Source organism: Teleopsis dalmanni, chromosome 1, assembly GCF_002237135.1.
Source record: "Teleopsis dalmanni isolate 2A chromosome 1, ASM223713v2, whole genome shotgun sequence".
In the NCBI taxonomy this organism is placed as follows: Eukaryota; Metazoa; Arthropoda; class Insecta; order Diptera; family Diopsidae; genus Teleopsis; species Teleopsis dalmanni.
Genome location: NC_051846.1, coordinates 8,647,487 through 8,668,335, shown reverse-complemented (window position 1 = coordinate 8,668,335; position 20,849 = coordinate 8,647,487). Strand labels below are relative to the sequence as shown.

General features: G+C 29.0%; 1 protein-coding gene across 1 annotated transcript; it reads right to left on the bottom strand.

The window, feature by feature from the left end:
* Nucleotides 1-10,483: 10,483 nt before the first annotated feature.
* LOC119672386 lies at nt 10,484-15,971 on the bottom strand. Its single transcript, XM_038083417.1, has 11 exons — nt 15,767-15,971; nt 15,495-15,687; nt 15,259-15,428; nt 13,783-14,084; nt 13,430-13,721; nt 13,291-13,364; nt 13,067-13,229; nt 12,849-12,984; nt 12,616-12,783; nt 12,386-12,546; nt 10,484-11,363 (listed from the first exon to the last, which is right to left on the bottom strand). The coding sequence occupies exons 1-11, from the start codon at nt 15,828-15,830 to the stop codon at nt 11,188-11,190; spliced, it is 1,899 nt and encodes a 632-aa protein (XP_037939345.1). The 5' UTR covers nt 15,831-15,971; the 3' UTR covers nt 10,484-11,187.
* Nucleotides 15,972-20,849: the final 4,878 nt, after the last annotated feature.

The window sequence follows — 20,849 nt, the reverse complement described above, 5'->3', positions numbered from 1 at the left end:
CTCAAAAGCTTTTTATGACAGCGCGCTGGAAGAATTACGCATGGTAGAATGCTAGAATGCTTGGAACTCAGTGATTTCCATTTGGATGAAATTGGCTCTCAATCGAGATCGTTGAAATAACTTGTTGAATGAAGGCAACACCAGACATAGTGTCCATAATAATGATTATTAGATAGAATTTCTATGTGCACTTGTGCTTATTCAAGAGGAATTTATAAAGGTGCCATAATCATGATCTAATATGATACTCAATGAGTGAAAGAATAAAGATTGCTGTAGTTGTGGTATATAATCAGAATGTCTATTGTTAGTATCAGCCAGAGATACTCAGACGTAAAATCTTTTTCAGGCCCAAAACCTCATTATCGGTTTGAATGTCTATTAAGTTCCTATACCTCTTCCTATACTTCCTGGGTACGTTATGTTATAAAAAGTGTATAATTATATATTATATGAATTGCAAAAATACATCCGATAATTTATTCTAAGTTAATTTTAGATGTGTACAAAATACTTTACTCGAACATTCTAAAACAGATCTTTGGAATAAATCTATCATAAACACGGACAATGCTATAATAATAATATTAAAGAAATTTCTAAATGATTGGGTAAACGAAATAGGGTTCAGGAACAATGTGTATAGTTTAAAAATTGGCAAAACTTTAAGCAAAATTGATTATTGTTTAATAAACTTACTCAGTTATATATTTTAATTTACATCATGTAACAATAATTAATTATTATTAATATTATTCATAGTGGAGTCAGACGAGTCCCCAGAAGTTAACTATCGCATCAAGCACAGCTGTGAAAAATAAACGTTTTCAAGTGTAAATTTTCACGCAAACGCACACAAATAACGTCCTTTGAAAGGACGACGTTAGGCACTTTACCCTCATATAAAGTTTCACTGCTATGGCAAATTGAATGGAATCCTTTTTCCCTTCTCACCTCCTTTCATGCCGTTTTTTGTTTTTTGTTCTTTGTTTTGTGTTTTTGGCTTTCATAATATTTTTCATTGTAACACTCCATGTTTTTTAAACAAACAAATTTTCTCTTCCACTAAATTGAAGCCAAATCGGTAGGTGGCGTGCGGCGTGATTGCCACATATTGTGGCCTGTTTTGATTCCTGTTAATATGCACGGGAATGTGTCGACTTTTTACGAAAATGTGAAACAATACAGATATTGCTTTTATTATAAATTATTATTAAATGTAATAAATTATGAATTTCATTATGCTTTGCTTTGGTTAACGTCCAATAACACGAGTGTTAAATGGCAATCATAAATTTCAAATTTCAAAGGATATAATGGCGCAAAAACGGTGTTTGCTTATTTTTAAATAATTTTTTTTTCCTTTTTTATTTAATTAAAAATAAAATTTTTTATCACAAAGTTTAGCTCTCACAAACAGTAAGGTAAAATGTAAAATGTGAGAAAGGTCAGCTTATGTTACAAAGCTATTATTCAATACAGATTTTCTTGGAAGGATAAGATTAAGCCAAGGGGAATAATGACAATATGCTTAAGTTGAAGTTAGAAAAGGTTAAAAAGTTTATAAAAATTGAAGATATTTTTCAGAAAATATCACTGCAAAAAGCTTTTAATGTCTAAATGTTTCCAGAAAATTAGGTAAAATTTAATGAAAATATAACATGAAAAAAATTTAATAAATACTAAAATGAAAATCATCACAACACAAAATAATTTAATAATATCTTCATAAAAAAATTTATTTATTTATTATTAAATTAAAAATTAAAATATTCGTTGTTTCACGGTTTGATGAGAACAGTAAAGATTTATCTACTATAAGCTAAAACCGATTGAAACTATCTATAGGCTATCATTCGAAAAATATAGCCATTGATGGTTTCAATATGTTTTAAGCCATAATAGATAAATCCCTACTACACCCATCATCAATTGATTCATTTAAGCCATGCATTAAGTAAGAAACGGCTAGAATATTTTGAAAAATATGACAAAGCCGTTTCAAAACTTGTTAATGCTCGCCAGCATATTGCAAAATTAATCCAAATATACTAGGAAATGCTCAAATGGGAAGTTATATCCCACCTATCGTATTCTTCACACATTGTTCTTCCTAACTAATACTTGTTCCAATGGATAACACATAACCCATTTGAATTGCTGAAACGCAGTTCCGTGCATTCGAAGAAGTCAAAAACTGAATAATATGTTATATATCAATTGTCTTAAAAAATTAGGTCCCTTTTTTGACATCAAATCCATATTCTGGCATAAAGATAGGAAATGTAGAGAACAAACTTAGAACACTGTATTCTAATTCATATTTTTGATATAAACCATTAAGTTTAATAAAAAATTCAAAGCTCTTAATGCACACACCAATTAAATTTTTATTTTTCTTCTGTATCTAACCCTTATCATATCTTGGGGTCATCTCATCTCAATGTTTCTCCTACGAAACACCCATAAAAACTGGTAAATCCAAACGGATTTATATACCTCGACGGAAGACGAACTGTTCTTTACCTTTGCAATAAAGAATCTTTTTCTCTTTCTTGTGCGCTTTTATATTTTTTCGTAAAGTTCGTGAACGTCTAGACTCTCTGGATACCATTAATTCAAAATTATGAATGTTAATTTACGTGCAATTTAAAATTTAACCCTCCCACATTTAACCCACAAATTGCCATTATGGGACCTACTCCCAACTTGCTCAAAACAATATTGCAATATACTAAAACTTATTTCGAATACTAGTCGTTGTTTTTATATAAAAGAATTTAAATATCTTTTATTATGTTGAAACTAGTTAAGTCAGTACATTTGAGCACGTTTACTCCCTATTAACTGCAAGGTTTCTTCAAAACCCCTCTCTACGCCTTGACTGAATTATTGTTTATCACTTCATCAGACTCTGAGGTACCTGCATACCTTCCCGAGGAGTCTGTTGCCATTCTGAGACGCGGTGTTGGTAGGCCTGTCAGTTTTCGTAAATAATTTCAGGGCTACATCCTTTATGTATTTTTTGATTGGAACAATCTTGAGGTCTCTTAGGATCTCATTTGTCTTTTATTGCGTCCCATATTTTAATCTAGAGTTGGGCTCTGCCACTTTGTCAATATGATGATATCAATGACTATGTTTAAAGAACACTATTATCTTTATAGGTGTAATTTTAATAATAGTTGAGGTACATGTGCTACTTTCAAAATTCTTGCAACTAAGCCAGAAAGACCATTTATATCGCATGCCACATGCCACATATCCCATACTTAATATGCTCATACTCAAACCACTGCAATAAATTTAGTAGCTCATAATTTTAAACTGCACTGCAATTTGAAAATCAATCATCAATATTTGAAATGTTGATTTTTTGACACTACACTGATAACCTCAAATTACCTGCTACATTGCGTTGGTTAAAGTTATGTTTTAGTCAAAAAAAATCACTACTGAAAAGTGAGAAATTTAATCAAACACCAAATTTGAATATTTGCACTGCGGTGAGCTCTTCATAAACTTTTACCTGTAACACACCTCCCCGCTTCTCGCAAAATTGCACAAACTTTATCAATGTTTACACTTGAAACTTGCAATTGAAAATTTCACTTCAAATATCACAGATACATTTAAGGCACGAATACAAACACAAAACCAAAACAAAACCAATACATGTAAACATTCCCATACTGAGAGATTAAGTACTTCGATGCTGTTTGCTTATGTGCAGATACCAAAAGGACGTGTATATATGCTCTCTACAAACATATTTGATATCTGAATAATCAATTTTGTTTACCTTAATTTTGCACAAAACCCATAAATTCATTGGTTTCGCAATGAATATAGAATTTTTCATGAAGTTTACCTGGAAAACAATAAAATCGTAGCCCGATTGCAGCTTTTCCAGATAAAAACATTCTAAAATTGTTTTTGCTTCTCGGAATTATTCAACAATATTTATGGATGGATAACGACTTAATACATATTTGGATAACTTTTATGCAGGATTACAAAGCAAAGGATAGCATGTAAAATAAGATGTTATGTTATGAATGGATTATCGTGATTTCAAGCATCAATTGTTGATATCAAATCGAATATGATATCTTTAAAAATATTTGTTTGTTTTGAATTTTAATGTATTGTTTTAAAAGAATAAAAAAAGTAGATTAAACATATTCAAAAGACATACAGTGAAGCTGTTAAGGAATAATATTGTCTTTTGATTCAGTAAACAATTGCCAGTAAAAAACTATCACTGAGCAAATAATTTATATACTGAAATATGGTTGTAGCATATTTCCATTATAGCATTAGAGTATCCAACTCTTTTCTCTGACAAAAGATAAGAAAAAAATTTAAGATAAAAGATTAGATAAGAGATAAGATAAAAGATAATATAAAAGATAAGATAAAGTATAAAATGAAAGACAAGATAAAAGATAATATAACAGATAAAATAAAAGATAAGATAAGATAAATAAGATAGATGAAGGATAAAATGGAAGACAAGATAAAAGATAAAATGAAAGACAAGATAACAGATAAGATAACAGATAAGATAAAAGATAAGATAACAGTTAAGATAAAAGATTAGATGAAAGATAAGAAAAAGTATAAATCTCAGAATGGTTACAGGCCCCTCGGGGAGTTATGCAGATCTGGAGTCAATTATTGCTTAGTCTAATGAAGTGTTAAGCAATAATCCAGTCAAGGCGTAAAGAGAAGTTTTGAAAATACCTCGAGTTAAGAAAGAGTAAAAGTGCTCAAGTGCACTGACTCAAATAGCTTCAACATAATTAATTAATAAAGTATTAAATAAAAGGAAGTATGTAAAAGATAAAATAAGATAAGATAAACGATAAGATAAAAGATGTTGATATCGATCAATAATAGTGATAGTAATAATGATGTTGCTGATATAAATGTTGATATCTCTATATTTTTAATTTTGATGTTAATAGTCGATGGTATTAATGTTGGTGCTAATATTGTTATTGATGCTGATATTTAAGGTACTGTTGATGTTGATGTGAATGATGATGTTGATATGTTGACGTTGATCTTGAAATTGATATTGTTATTGATGTTGATATAGAATAATTTATGATTCATTTAATAAAAAAATTAGTTGGAATACTTTCAATTACAATAAGTATAAATCTATGATTAGCTCCACAAATTTCAGAACATTGTCCATAAAATAACCCAGGACGATTTATAAAAAAATTAGTTTGGTTTAAACGACCGGATGTTGATATTAATGATATAGATATTCATGCAATTATTATGAATTTGATATCAAAATTATATTACTATTAATGTTGATTGTTATCTATATTGATATTGATGGTGATGATGATGTTGATGTCGAATATTAATGATAATGTTGATGCTGATATTGATATTGATGAATGAAAATTAATTTTTTTAAATGTTATTTTTATTTTAAGTAAATAAAATATATTCATTTTCTGACATTTTGTTAGAAACAAATTTATTACCTAATTAGATAAAATAAACATTTATTATTAACATTATTGCCATCATCTTCTTAACAAACTTTAATATACCTTTCTTTTAAATAGTAAAAAAGTAGTGATAACCTTTAATCTGAGTTTATTCAGAAATTATACAAATTGTACATAATTAATGCTCTTAAACAAATTACATAAAATCAGTGATAGTCCCACAATTTATCTCACAATTTGTTATTTTAACAACATTAATTTTTAGATCCGATTGGTGTTTAATCTTTCGTATTAAATTGTCTAATCGGATAAATTGAAATGAAAAATTGAATTAACAAAAAGATTTATAAATTTTGTAAATTTAACCTTTCCCACTCTAAAAGTAATTTAACTATCAAATTATGGCACAATTTCTATTGGAGCCTATTTTGTAATTATTTAATACCTAATTCACTAACCCATTCACATAAATTAAATGCTTAACCATATGCAATTATTGTGTAAACTGGGTTATGTGCCCATAAATATGCAATATTTTTGCTGAAATTCTATTTAAATGTTTTTTGAAAATATAAACATATTTACATATTTGTGAAAGTTAAAAGCTCAGAAAATTTTTATAGAATAAATTAAATATTTATTTTGATTTTAATTTATTTTATTAAAAATACAAAAAAGCTATTATTTTCTAAAATGTATATTTTATTCACATTTTTCAATATATTTTATTATACACATTCTTTATATAGTTTTAATATTATTTTTTATTTATATTACAAAAACGTTTTTAATATTTCGATCAATTAAATATAAAATAATGACGTAGCCTAATTTTTATGTAGGCTACTCTGGTCTTGTGACTGGGATGCAAATAAAAAATATTTTTGAATAGAAATATAGAATATTTTTGGTATAACTTATATTTAATTTAATTTTATTTATCTTTTCTTTTTCATTTTTAACATTACAATATTTAGTTTCTATTTTTTGAGTCTGATTTCATGCCGTTCTATAGTTTAGTTTCCAATTAGTATTGATAATATCTTAGATACTTCCCACTTATTTCTATGGAAAATTGTGATTATCGAAATATTTCTAATTTTTTTAAATACTTCTTCTTTACCTCTCAAATTTACTCACCAAATATGCTTATTATATTATCATACAAGTAAACATACTCGTTCATCTCTACTTAAGCAATATGCACTACGAATAAACCTCCAGCCCCTCCAGTAACAGGTCTTCAAAGTATAAACTTTCCACCCTTTTTCAGGACAGATCCAAACAGTAACGTATTTAATTTTCAAAATTTCTATTACCTCTCATCATAACAATTCACACAAAAGACCCAGACCATACTAAGAGTGCCTAAAGGAAACCTTACTGATAATTATTTTAAGTAAAGGTAAACTAAAATTTTCACTCTTCTCATGATATTGTTCGATTAGGCCGGCGATCCTAGGCGGATCCAATTACGTCTATAGGCCCATTGTATTATTAAAAACCCAAGGATTAAACCCATCTAGAAGTTTTCGCAAAGTTTATGATGCTATTTAAAGGGAGGTCCTAAAGTTCGCAAAGATTTTCAAAAAAGAAAGCCCACTTTCTACGCCACCCCCAATCTTTGAATCACGATTAATCATAACTATATAACAGATTAGGTTACTTTTTGATTACTTGTAGAATTAGAGACAGATAAAATATTTTATTTGATTATAATTGTTTTGTCTTTTTATAACATTTACACAAACAAGTATAAATAACGTGTTGTAGGTTTATCAAAATTTTTGTAACTTATTGACTTAAACGGCATAAACCCCAAAAGGTATACATGTTTATAATCAACTTGACGACTTAAGTTTATTTACCCTTGTTCGTCAATCTGTCTCAGTTCAAACCAAAGCTAATATCTTTACCAAGTAATTTTAATTTTCTTTTGTAATTAATAAAATTGCTAAAGTGAAAATAAATTAGATTAGATTAGTTTTCATTTTTATTTTTATTATTATTTAGTAGTCTATATAACTATCGTTCTAGGCCTAATTATAATGAACACCTAGGCGATAGTATTACAAACGACTATGAAGTAGTAAAAACAAAAATAAAAATTAAGGTTAATTTTTTCTTGCCGATAATGATGTGTCTTTTTATGACGAAAGAAACTATTTAAAAGTTAGACGGATTCAAATAGCAAAGAAAGGACAAAGACAAAAATTTTTTATTTTTAATTTCTTGAAATTTGGCTGACCATACACGCTGTTTTGAGTATTGCCAAGTACTCTTCATCAGTGGTCTTTGAAAATAATCGAATTTTATTTAATTAGTTTATAGTCCGTATATAATTTGTTTGGACTGCAAGTGCCAGGCTTAGAACTCGTGCCTGTCAAATTAGAAGTGATGACTAATCGTGTTTATCCACAAATAGCCAAAAAAAAAAATTAATCTATAACATTATATTTTTTTCAACTTCAGTCTTTTTTTATCAATTAAAAATAATTAGAAAAGTGAACTACAACTAATATAATCTAATATAATAATATATAATCAAATAATAATATATAATATACTAATATATAATCTAATCTAATATAATTTTCTAATATAATGCGGGCATTAAGAGCGAGATCTATTAAAAAGGCTTAAAATGTTAAGCCTTTCTTATCACCTGTTTATGTTTAGATGTGACAATAATGGACTCATGAAAGTTGGAAAAGCCTTCTGATTGCCAAACAATTTGCTTACAATTTATACAGTAACTTAATTAAGATTAATACCAAAAACTTGTTTATTAACGAACTTTACCACATAGATGCGATTGTTACAGTTTTTAGAAAATATTATAATATATAAAATTATATATAAATTTAAAAATATCACATAATAAATAATATAATTAAAATTATATCAATAAATAAATAATTAAATATAATAAATAATTAAATATAAATACTTTTTCAAATTTTTTTTGTGTCGAAATAGCCAAAAAGGCGATTACAAATGGATCCCAGCAGTTCTAGTTTCTAACTTATATCATAGTTACTGTTTTTCTCGTATAAGTTACAAGAGTTGTATGAATTATTGTATTTTACTTTATATTCTATACTTAATTGTTGATCTTATATATCCAATCTTTAATCTTAGTAACACAATTAATGGGATGTGTCCAACCACTTCAACTGTGAGAACTCCAAATCGCTGAGAGTGTCGAAGCTTGAACTCATATATAAACGACAATTTCCCAAAAATTCATCTGAGAATTATAATCAACGCAAAAAGCTCTTTACTTCAAACTTAAGTAAGAAAACTTAGAATGACGCGCATTGCTATTTTTAACCTCCACAAAAACAAAACAATAGCAAAACAAAAATCACGAAATGCGAAAATAAAAAATAAAAAACAAAAACAAAGAAGCGCTACAATTCGTTCACATTGCATTAGCGCTTCAATTGCCAGCAACAAGTTTTCATATAAGTTCACTTCCCATAACAAAAAACAACAACAACAACCATTAAAGAGTTTTAACCACAGTAGAGCAAAAAATTTAAGAATTATTCTTTTAAAATACAAATATAATAAATAAAAATATATAGATATATAAAAATTTAATTTATTTAATTTTAAACTACGATTTTTATAAAAAGAAGAAAATTTATTAAATTAATAAATTTAATTTAATTTGATTTAATTAATGTCTTCGAATTAACTCTTTTTTTCACTTAAAGATGACGTCGGTGCTCGATTTGGCTCAAATTGATTAAATGAACGAAAGAAATAAATATAAAAAAGAATAAATTCATTTCACAGTAAATATCTATTGAAGATACTTGTATTGCTTATTTAAAATTAAAATTTAAAGAGACTTGAGTTTCCCTGGCACGCTAATTTTACAACAGATTAAGTAGAGTTAACTATTTAGAGCAAATTTTCCCAATACGTGCTATATGTCGATATAGCTTGAATACCTGGAACAGGCCCATTATAAGAAAAAAATTGATTATAATAACTCTCTGAGTAGAAACGATTTAATACATAATATTTTATAGCTGAACAACAAAAGAGGAAATATTTGCGAGTATGAGTCAAGAAAACTCAGTTTTTCAGGCCGAAGTACACGCAATTGAACTGTGTCTAAGGGAATATAAAGAGAAACCCGACATGGAGAAAAACATATATATTTTCTCTTATAGTAAATCAGTAGTCCTAGCACAACGCTCACATCAAGTGACCTCAAAATAAGTAAGGAATGCCTTCTACTTCTTAAAGACCTTGTTGAACGGAGCAGGGTTCACTGAATATGGATCCCAGGATACAGCGTATTTGAGGGAAACGAAAAAGCAGATGAACTAGCGCAAGATGTTGCACATGCCTTAAGGGAATTCCAGTTCATATTGGCAAGTTGAAGAAAGTTGAAAAAAGTAGAGCTAAGTACTTCTTTAAATAGTTTCTAGAGTAACATGAACCGGTACCGCTAGGAAAGCATCTGGGGAAGCACCAGAGTTTGTTAAACTTTCAGGTTTCTCGTTCACTTCGATGTTTCTATGTTCAGGAAAAAAAATCTGTAAAATCTCTGAAATAAATAGCAACAAATTAAATTTTAGACCATTACTCAAGAGTGTCTATTGTAACAAACTTTTATATTATAATTATACCTACAAAATGGTCTTATACTAAAAAGAAAAATTCGACGCAGCTGAATTAATATTTCCTTTGTTATTAATAATGTTTCTAATAAAAGAAACACTAATAATAGTCTCCGAGAAGGTGTATCTAAGTAGAAACTTTTTTAACTTAAAAGACAAAATATTTTTCATTTGCATTTGTATTTACTTAGTTTAAACCTGAGCTTAAGAGGTAACAATATTTTTGTTTTAAAATCATATAAATAATACATAACCACAATTTAGACAAAACTATAATCGTATATATCTTCAAATGTATTTGGAAATATTATTTGGAAAACAAATGAATTTACATTTTTCCTACAAAGTATATTAATTAAAATGTATGAGTATTTTAAAATATGATAAATAAAAAAACACATATACATAATATGTTACTCTAAGTAGATATGGTGCTAATATCTACTTAGTAGAGATGGTACTAATATCTACTTAGTAGATATGGTACTAATATCTACTTAGTAGATATGGTACTTATATCTACTTAGTAGATATGGTACTTATATCTACTTAGTTGATATAGTACTAACATCTACTTAGTAGATATGGTACTTATATCTACTTAGAGTAATTCTGCTTATAAAACAATTATTAACAAAAAGTATTAAATATTGGTCGCACACATAAACAGATAAAGTAAGTTATATCGAAAAGTTTTCAACTTGTTTTTAACGCATTCGCTATCTCTTATTTAAAAATACTATTAAGGCTAAAAATGCGCTTTGTGTAGAACTTTAATGAATATATTAATCGACCTTAAGCTGAATAATACAAATATATTGATTACTAGCAAATGGATTACGAATTATAGCTTGCGTTTTAACAATGACGAATACATGTAAATTCCTATTTTTTCTTAATACCTTTCACAATTATAAACTAAATTAATAACGACTATTTTTAACAATTCGATTGCATGATTTGAACTAAAATTAATTTTAAGATATATTGCAAGAAATTAAAATATAAAATATAAAACAATAATTAAAATTTATAAATTATTTAAAATAAATTACAAGTTATTATGACTATTATGGTAAATTTTCTACATTGACGTTCCAAGCTGGTAAGCCACGGCAAACATAAGGTACGGTATTGTAGTGTTTTACTTCGGTTTTGCGTTGATGTACTTTTGCGATCAGAGCACATAAACTACCTTTATTGTAACTGTTCTTCAGTAGACTTTGGTTTTTATTTGTGGTATCAGCTGTAAAATAAATTAGAAAAATATTTATTATAGTTTAAAGATTATAATTATTAATTATAAGGCTAAGTAAGAAATTCTATACAAATTTTATATTTGTAAAATACCTCCTCTTCTCTTTATATAAAACTTTCACCGCACAATTAAAGTTAGAATATAGTCACGTAATATATAGCCACCTTACTCATAGCGACTTGTAACACAAAAATATTTTAACTCCTATAGTAAGCACTAATTGCATCTATACTTGACATGATGTCACCTATTTGTTCTCATATCCAAACTCACGTAATTGATTGCTTTTTAAACAAACTCCTACCCTTTCACATTTCCTTAATCAACCATTCCTTACACATGTATTGTAATTCCTTTGTTGTTGCTGATCAACTTATGTTGATGTTTTGGATGTACGGAACGGCACTTGGTCGTCGACGGGTGGAACCTTGCAATTCCTTTAATTTAACTGCTATATAATCTCCACAGGTTATCAATACAACAATCTCTTCCCCTGATTTGCTTTGATCCAGACTAGATTCAATCAATACCCACCTAAATGCTAATCTACTCTTTAACCCACACAAGCCCAGTTTTCTCGGTTATTTCTTCCTACATTCTATCCTTTCCTATGGCCACACTCTTCTGAGCTGTTCTCAGGACTTATTTGTACATAATACTCGTAGATAATTATTATACAGCGGGGATAAAAAGGAAAATGTTGAAATAGTGCAGTGTATGTTTTTTATTAAATTTGAGAGCAGCATCTTTAGTTGCACGCAGGAGAATTTCTAACCCATGAAGTCGTTTAATTATCTTTGTATAGAAAGAGAAAAATGAAGTTAATATAATAAATGGCAGCATTTTCAGTTGCAAACCATGCATTTTTTTTGTAATACCTAATAATACAACTTTCCTGTTCTACAGATACGCAAGTGTTATAATAGCAACAATAATATTAAATAATTTTGTTGATGATGACTTACTATTATTAATTAACAAATAAAGTTTAAGAAAATTTATGTTCTTACGTTTTATGATGCCTTCTTTACACCATTTTGGAAATTCTATGGAAGTCCAAGGTATAATATCTTTCCATGACTTAGGTGCTATCCAACTACTCAATAAACAGGATGCCACAGTATCCATATTTGAGTCTAAAGCAGGCATTATTGTGCCTACCAGTGTCGGACTAAAAAAACAATAAATTTAACAATTCAAACTAACAATTCAAACTAACAATTCAAACTACATTACTTACCACTTCGCTGCATGGTAATAGAGATGCGGGCCCACCATTTCACTGTAAAGACCATTTGAATGCAGACGTGAGGAATCGCAACCAAAGAGAAACACTACACAATTCATATGTTGCTTAGCAATGTATTTACCGTGTATATATTGTAGACCAGATCCATGACCAGCATAGCTAGAAACCAAGTGAATATTAAAAATATTGTTCAATAAATAATATAAAATAAATTAACTACTAACACATAGCATGATTGTTTGAAGAATTGTTTAAGTAGTTGATCCTGAGTAGGCTTATTGCCAATGTTCATTTGCCAATGTGGCAACCAATACTGAAAAAATTTAGACATACGCTTTTCCGTATTAGGTAAGTTACTATCTAAAATATTAGATGCAATAGATTAATAAGTTTTTTCTTTACTATACATAATAATGCTAAGAATAAATATTTATTTACTAACCAGGATTAATCACACAGGCTCCATTTGTTATATTCACTTTTAAGTAACCATTTTTAATTTTTTCTTTGTGACTACTGAAAAGTGTATAGAGCATTTGCAGGTTGTTCACACGGGTATATTCTTGTCCAACACTTATCTCTTCCCAAAAGAAATGATCCAAACGCTTAAAAAAAATACTAATCAGTAAACGGTTGAAATTTTTAAGCTGAGAGTAATTAACTTACTTCATCGACAACCAGAATGCAAGGATAGTTATTTGACGCTTTCCAATCTTTAATAGACTCCTTATATTTAAAAGCTAAAAATGTAAATCATCAATAATATAATCAATAGTTTGCATGCACTAGCATTAACTTTACTTACAAGTTACTTTCAGTTCAAATAAAAGACTGGCAGCTTTGGTTTGCTCTCTTTCTTTATCAGTTAATGTATTGCAAATAGCAAACAGTTCCAGCTGTGAAATTGACTGCACATGCAACGCGGCTAAAGACAATATCACACGTTCCTTAGATCCCCATTTGTAAGTATTGCAGAACTCATCAACAGATTTAAATGCTTTGTTTTCATAAGCTTCGACATTTGGCGAAGGGAACGGTTTTCCTCGAAATAAGAAACACCATGGATATAGAAACTCTTTGAAGTCTTCTAAAACTTTCTGCATTAAAAAACAAATAAAATTAGAAATATTTTTTCAGAATTATAAGACTTGTACTTACGATAATTTTTGTATTACATTCGCCAAGCACATCCCAATATCTTTTTTTGGCTTCTTTATCTAATGTTTGTCCATTGATATTGACGTGTTGTTTGAATTCCAATGGGATGACTGCCATATCTCGGTATAATTGCTTTTGCTTGGGACTACTTAAACGTATGCATATTGGGTTAGGATATTTAGCACTTCGAACATGACGTAATATTGTCAAATAAATGCACGCATCGCTTTCATGTATCTGTGGATAAATGGAATAGGTGGTCCTTGCCAGTGGTCCTTTGCATATTTGCAATATGGTCCATTCTGTAAAATAAATAAAGTATTTTTAAATTTAATCATAATGAAAAGTGAGATGGTAATAACAATATGAACATTGTATCAAGTTGGGTGCGACAATGCGCCAGAAACTTCATCTATGAGAATCACTTCATCATTAGAAGCATATGTGAACGAAGTAATTTACAAGAACACCCGTAGAACGATCCCGTCTTCAACAACTGGATTATATGCTTATAATAATTATATTTTATTTAATATATAAAATAAATTAATGATACAATAATTTGTCAAGCAACCGAAAGCAAATTTTGCGTCGACAATACTTATAGACTAATATTAATCTAATCTATTGTTATTCTATCGATTAACAGAACGAAGCATTTGGCATACTTGATTGATGTTACGTAGAAACACAAGCGCTTAGATTTATTCAATTGGATTAAGCAATGAAAGCTTTAACTCTCAGAATACTTTCAGTAATACAGATGTTTAGAATGTCATATAAAATATAGGTAGTTAGCAGCTGTAGCCGGCCTAAGCAAACGTTGACTCAAACCAAACTGTAATTCTTTGATTAAATATAAATTTGAAGTTATTTTAATGGAACTAAGACCACCAAAAGTTATAATAAAAGACAAATTTTTTGAAGATTTAATAATTATGAGGTAAAAATATGTTATATAGCAAACGTACAGTATAATTCAATGGATTATAATTGCTTGTGTAACCCCTTTGGGGTATGTTGAACGGCTTTTGGTCGCCTTCGACGAGTGGCTCCGGGACGTAGACCCGACCGTTTGTGGAACCATTGATATTGATAGCTGGCTACAACCACATGAATTATAATTCAACTTTAAAAAGTTAATAACTAGACAGACACAAGAATGGAGTAAATAAATTGAAATAAATATAAAAATTAACAAAAAAATAGCTATTAATACACCCATTAAAAAAACGTTTTAAAAAATAAATAAACAAAAAATAAATAAACAAAAAATAAATAAACAAAAAACTAAATACATCACAGTTAATAAATCAAATGTAAAAAATTTGGTGGTAAATTGAAAATTATAAAAAATTTTAAATCCCAGCTATTCCTGCACTACATGCACATGATTTATTTCCCAAAAAAATTCAGGAATCAATATCAACTTCACAGCCATTTGCGTATATAAAACATTTTTTTATATTAACTTACGCGTTGGAAATTCAGCACAAATTTTTTTGATTTGCTCTATGCCTTTTACAGAATCCGTGATATTTTGCAAGAAATTATAGCCAATAGATTTGGGACAGCAATCACATTTTTCGTTTTTAGTTTTATTTTTCTCCGCTAACGTCTTTACTGCATATTGCATCAAGGGATTACTACAATAAGTTTATAAATTAATTATAAAATTAAAATTAATGTTAATAGAAGATGCTCAAGTTCACCTTTTAAAGTCCTCCTTTTCCCAATCATTCATTTGACTCATAATTTTTGCTTCTTTGAAGTGCGTCGTGTTCCAATATGCTTCCTCCATGTAGTTATCGAGAAAAGATTGAAAAAGCGCGCGTACTTGATAAAATATTGAATTTAACATATTTCCCTTATTAAACTCATCTTCAGCGTGGAGTAAGAATATTTCTAATACATATTAAAATTAAATTATTTAAATTTTAATTTTACGAAACATCAAACATATTTTGCAACAAAATGCAGTTACCTTTTGCATTCGGCGACAAATTGCTTGAGCCTTGCAATAAGTATTGCAGCAGTTCATTACTCATTACAATAGTTAATTCGTTGCTAATTTAAAGTGTAATGATATTAACACCACAAACAATTAAATATTTGCTAAAATATTTAAAGAAATTGCGAATACAAATACAAAAGATATAACAACAAAAACTTTGAAATGAAATGCTATGCGGTAAACCGACAAGTGACATACGTCAAAATCTGTCATTACGAATTTAATATATGGCGTAGCAGCGAAAAAAAACGAAGCGAATTCAAATCAGAGTTGTTTTAGAAAAAGAAATTACTTCTCACTAATTATTTTGTAATTGTACTTTTGTAATATAATATGAAATCTTTATATTTAGTTATGTATACAACACATACAATATACGATAAATTATATATCACATTATACAATATGATATAAAATTTTAAGACTTGTGTAATTTGTATATAATAAAAATATCTTAAGAAAAATTTGTTATATCAGACTTAACTCAACCATGATTGTACTGCGTTTTCAATGGTTCACAAACATGTCTATAGACATGTTTACATATCCATGACTCTCTTCACAATATGACTCTTATAAAAACATTAAAAGACTGCTCAAATGCATATGTCATTGCAATGTACTTGGCTTAAATTTACTCCGTACTGTACCCTGGTTAGCAATTCGCTATGCATGGCAGGACCAAATTTATATGAAATTTTCTTGCCTCTATATCGCATTTTTTACATTAATTTTAAACTATCTGACAATTGGGAATTTTATTTTTCATTTCACAACAAAAATTGGCATAAGACTATATAAATAAATGTTTTAAAATATTTGAATATATTAGAAAACTTTTTTTATTCAGAATTTGTATTAATTTTTCATTTGAACCGTATGCAAGCATTTAGGTTTTAATTTAATATTATTGTGGTAATATTAATATTAAATTTAATATTAATTTCATATTAATTAAGCATTAATTTAATATTAAGATTACATATTAACACATTTTATGTATTAGTAACTAATTAATTAATACTGATACTAATGCTATTAATTTTAATAACAATACTAATAATATTAATAATATTAATAATAATTATTATTATTAAATTAATAATATTAACATATATTAATACTAATAATATTAATATATATAGTAATAAGTGTTTTTGTTGTTGGTATTACATGTCACAATGTAATTAATTTTTGGTTAGTCATGTACACTTTTTACTCTAAAGGTTTGTGTATTAACTATATTTTAATTCGCCGTAAACAGCTGACATTGCTTAATACGACAGTGTATAAAACTATCGCTCTATGTATTACAATTTAATATAATATTTTGTATATGTATTTATAATACTAAAATCATTTTTGATTATTAGTCTCCTCGTATAAGGTTTACTTGACAATTGATTAATTGCTTTTATTCATATAAAAAAAATATGAGTTTCTTGTGATATGTTATTATGGACAGCAACCCGTTTGGAGAATTATGTAGTCTTCGGCAATATTTCACCTAATTTCTATGTTCTATGTTTCTTTCTATCAATTTTTGTAAGTTCAGCAACCACAAACTCCCTCTAACCATGTCGAGCTTTTGGCCTACATGACTTGGTGGGAAATAAGGTCAGCGCTTATTTACTTACATTTAGGAATGTATGTACGTACGTACGTCGCATTAACATTAGTGTGTGCATATCTAAGTGAATTCGTTAGGCAAAACTAGTAACTTTCATTCATAAAATCAGTCCCAGAAAAGCTTGCAACGTCGCAGCTTAAATCAATGACGCATTTGCTTGCACATGGAATGGCTCACAGGAATACTTTTTCGCTTTGTGGTGCAAAGCAGAAGACGGAAAAAAGTGGAAAAGTGGAAAAGTGAAAAAAGCGAAAAAAATGGTGCGGTGCTTTTACGAAATTTTAATCTGACACTTGTTCTGACGTTGAAGCCGTCGCCTCTGTTCTTGTAATTATGGAGCCGGCAATGAGCTTACACGAGTGCGAATCGTTTTTGGCCCTGATGAACCACACCCACTCAATGTCCTACAAACAAAACAAACTCACGAAATTCGGCAATGCTTTTTATTGCACATTTCATTGTTGCTTTTGTTGTTGTTGTTGCCATTTTAAATTTTTTGTTTTAATTTAACAAAAACACAAAAAAAATATTAGTGAAAACCTCAGCTAAGCTTTTTGATGTTTGCAGTTCTTCTTTTTCTAATTTGAAAGAAAAAAATAAAAATAAAACTAATAACTGCAGTTTCTTTATAAATATTTAATATCAGAAATTCAATAAAATTTATTGAATCCTTTGAAAACTCGAATATGGGTTTCCAATAAGGGAATAAGGACTTTGAATATATGCAATTGAATCTCTTTAGCCATGGAACAACAAGTCAAAGTTAATCGAAATCTGAAATAGTCTCTGATGTAAGTGAGCCACTAAGCATAAAGTAATACTCTTCCAGATTCCTGTCCGTCAGAAATTCGAAGGTTTACATTAACCAGGCAGCGGCAAGAGAAGCTTCAACTTTGGATCACAAAGTCTAAGTTAGACCATAATTTCTTGTCGAAATTGGTTAAGAGATTTCATGGTTACAAGATTAACAAGGCAGTGGTAAAGTCTCTTCCACCCTCGGATCATCAAATCTAAGTTAGTCCAACGCCGAAATAATATCTTATGTAGGAGGGCTACTAACACTCTTCCGGACACGTGGCCATGAGAGATTTGTTGATAATAAAATAACTGACAATCATGTGATGGAGGATATTCTAACTCCCTTCAGTATAATAGAAGCAGTTAATGTTTGTAATATAACAGGATGGTTAAGAAGTATTTGAACTGATATATGGGTTAGGTTAGGTTGACAGGGTACGTGTTGATACATTTTAGACTATGTGACATGTGGCGTGTTGATGTAGGTTAAGTTAGGTTCGATTTGGTTTAGGTACGGGTCTTATACACTAAAATCCACTTGAGCTCGAATAACGATCCACTGTGATACCCTGGAAACGTGCTAATACAATTATCAATACTTTCAATCAAAAACATTGATTGCCAACTATGATTTTCCTTAAAATTGATTGAAAAAAGGGAATTACTCTAACTATTATTACTAATACACAATATTTTATTGTCAATTCAGATTTTAATAAAATTTAATCATTTTTGTAAGTGCCTGCAGCAATTTCTTTGAATTATCTCCGTGTATTACCCCTGTTAAGCTATTTGGTCTTTCAGATAAAGCGTAGATGATCCCATAAGTTTACTATTTTTATTTCTACCAGACCAATAAATAGATAATCTTCACAGTACTGAAGCCGCTTCGTTTGTAGTCCTGAACATCGTGTCAATTCCTTTAAAAACCATTTGTTGGAATACGCCATCGTTGAAGCGTTGGTATGGATACAAGAATACAAATTGTAGGTTTACTGAAATACAGAAGTTAGTCATGTCTTTTTAAAGCCCTATGATCCTTAAATAATACTTAATAAATAAATGTATAAATATATATACTTTAGTTTCGACAAAATTCAATTTTATTTAAGAATATAACTTCTTCCAAATCGAATGAAATTATTCTAAAAGTTACTTAACTTTATAACACTTCTCTCTCTTTCTCTTTCTTTCTCTAAGAAGACCTCCGATATATTTGAATTTGCTCAGAGGAAACTCATATTATTCACTAAATTTATTAAAGGATGCAATCCTGAATTCGTAGGTCTTTAGTGGGTGAGTGAGTACTAGCGAAATAGTGTAGAGAGTGTTTATTATTTCAGTCATCGCTTGATAAAAATTAAATATTGTAGTCAATTTTGATTTGATCTCACATATATATACACTTTTTTTTTCTTGAACATAATATATAACTGAAAAATAAACCATAATAAAAAAATTAAATATAAATTACAAAATTGATGTAGTCTTTATAGTCTTACCAGATGTAGTCTCACCAGTCCGAAAGCATGGACACAGATTAGCTTCTTATTGTACTGTGCAAATTATCTGAAGATAAAGTCTAATGTTTTGTGCAAATTAATTCCGAATAGAAGCTCAAATGTGTTTAATTCCATACGAGGTGCTATCAAATAGTATTGCACCAAAGTCAAATGTAATGTCAGATCCATTATTGAATGGCAATCTAGGGTTATATGATCCTTATATTATGATTGTGTAGCTTTTATTACTTCAATCTGCTAATCAAAAATGTCCATAATTGGCTCTGAATATATTAAAACCATAAATAAAGTCAATCCAAAACCAAAATAAATTAGTGTCCTTTTTTGACGTAAAAACAATTACGTCAATACTTGTAGGAACTGCACGTATCAAAAGAGAAAAGGACTAGTAAAAAGGACTAAAAGAACAAAACAAAAACTAAAAACGAGAACATAGCAAAACTATGCATTCTACTTAAAAGCTCATTCCAGTTCATGAGCACGCACTGCAGCGCAACCAACGAACCATGCAAATGCCTACACTCAGCACTGCAGGACGAAACTGGCAAAGGAAGCGCTACGCTGCTTGCCGCCATGGAGAACAAGGCACGCGTACCTTTTTTCTAGTGCAGCGAAAGTGAAGGTTTTGCGCTTGGATCAAACACATGGAAGGAAGGGCGTATGTTTATGTGAATGAATGTCTATATGTCTATATGCATAGAGATTATCATTTCATATATAATGTAGTGTGGATATGCAATAGTGCTGTCGCTGTAATGGTGCAGCGAATTCGCACCAAATAATAAGCTCAGTGACACTTGACACTTAATACTTTACTTCAAAACGCATTCGAGAGCTCATCGCGCAAAAGATATTAGCCCCCACATAAGAGTACATGGCATGAAATGGCTTATAGTGTGATTTTATACATTATTTATACGAGTATATTTCAGTGATATGTATTCCATGTTAAATACATAGTTTCAATTTAAAAGAAGCTCTTTAAATAAATTAACGCAGAAGCAAGTAGCATCAGCTGGTTCTGGTTCTCCACTTCAATAGGAATACTAGGGATAAATTTGATTAGAAAAAGACAATTTTATGTAAGAATTAATTTATCAAT

Coding starts and splice junctions, on each gene's coding strand:
- LOC119672386 (XM_038083417.1), bottom strand. CDS start 15,830: ATGAGTAATGAACTGCTGCAATACTTATTGCAAGGCTCAAGCAATTTG. Junction 15,429..15,494: donor GAAAAGGAGGACTTTAAAAG/GTGAACTTGAGC, acceptor AACTTATTGTAG/TAATCCCTTGATGCAATATG. Junction 11,364..12,385: donor TAAAGAAGGCATCATAAAAC/GTAAGAACATAA, acceptor TTTATTTTACAG/CTGATACCACAAATAAAAAC.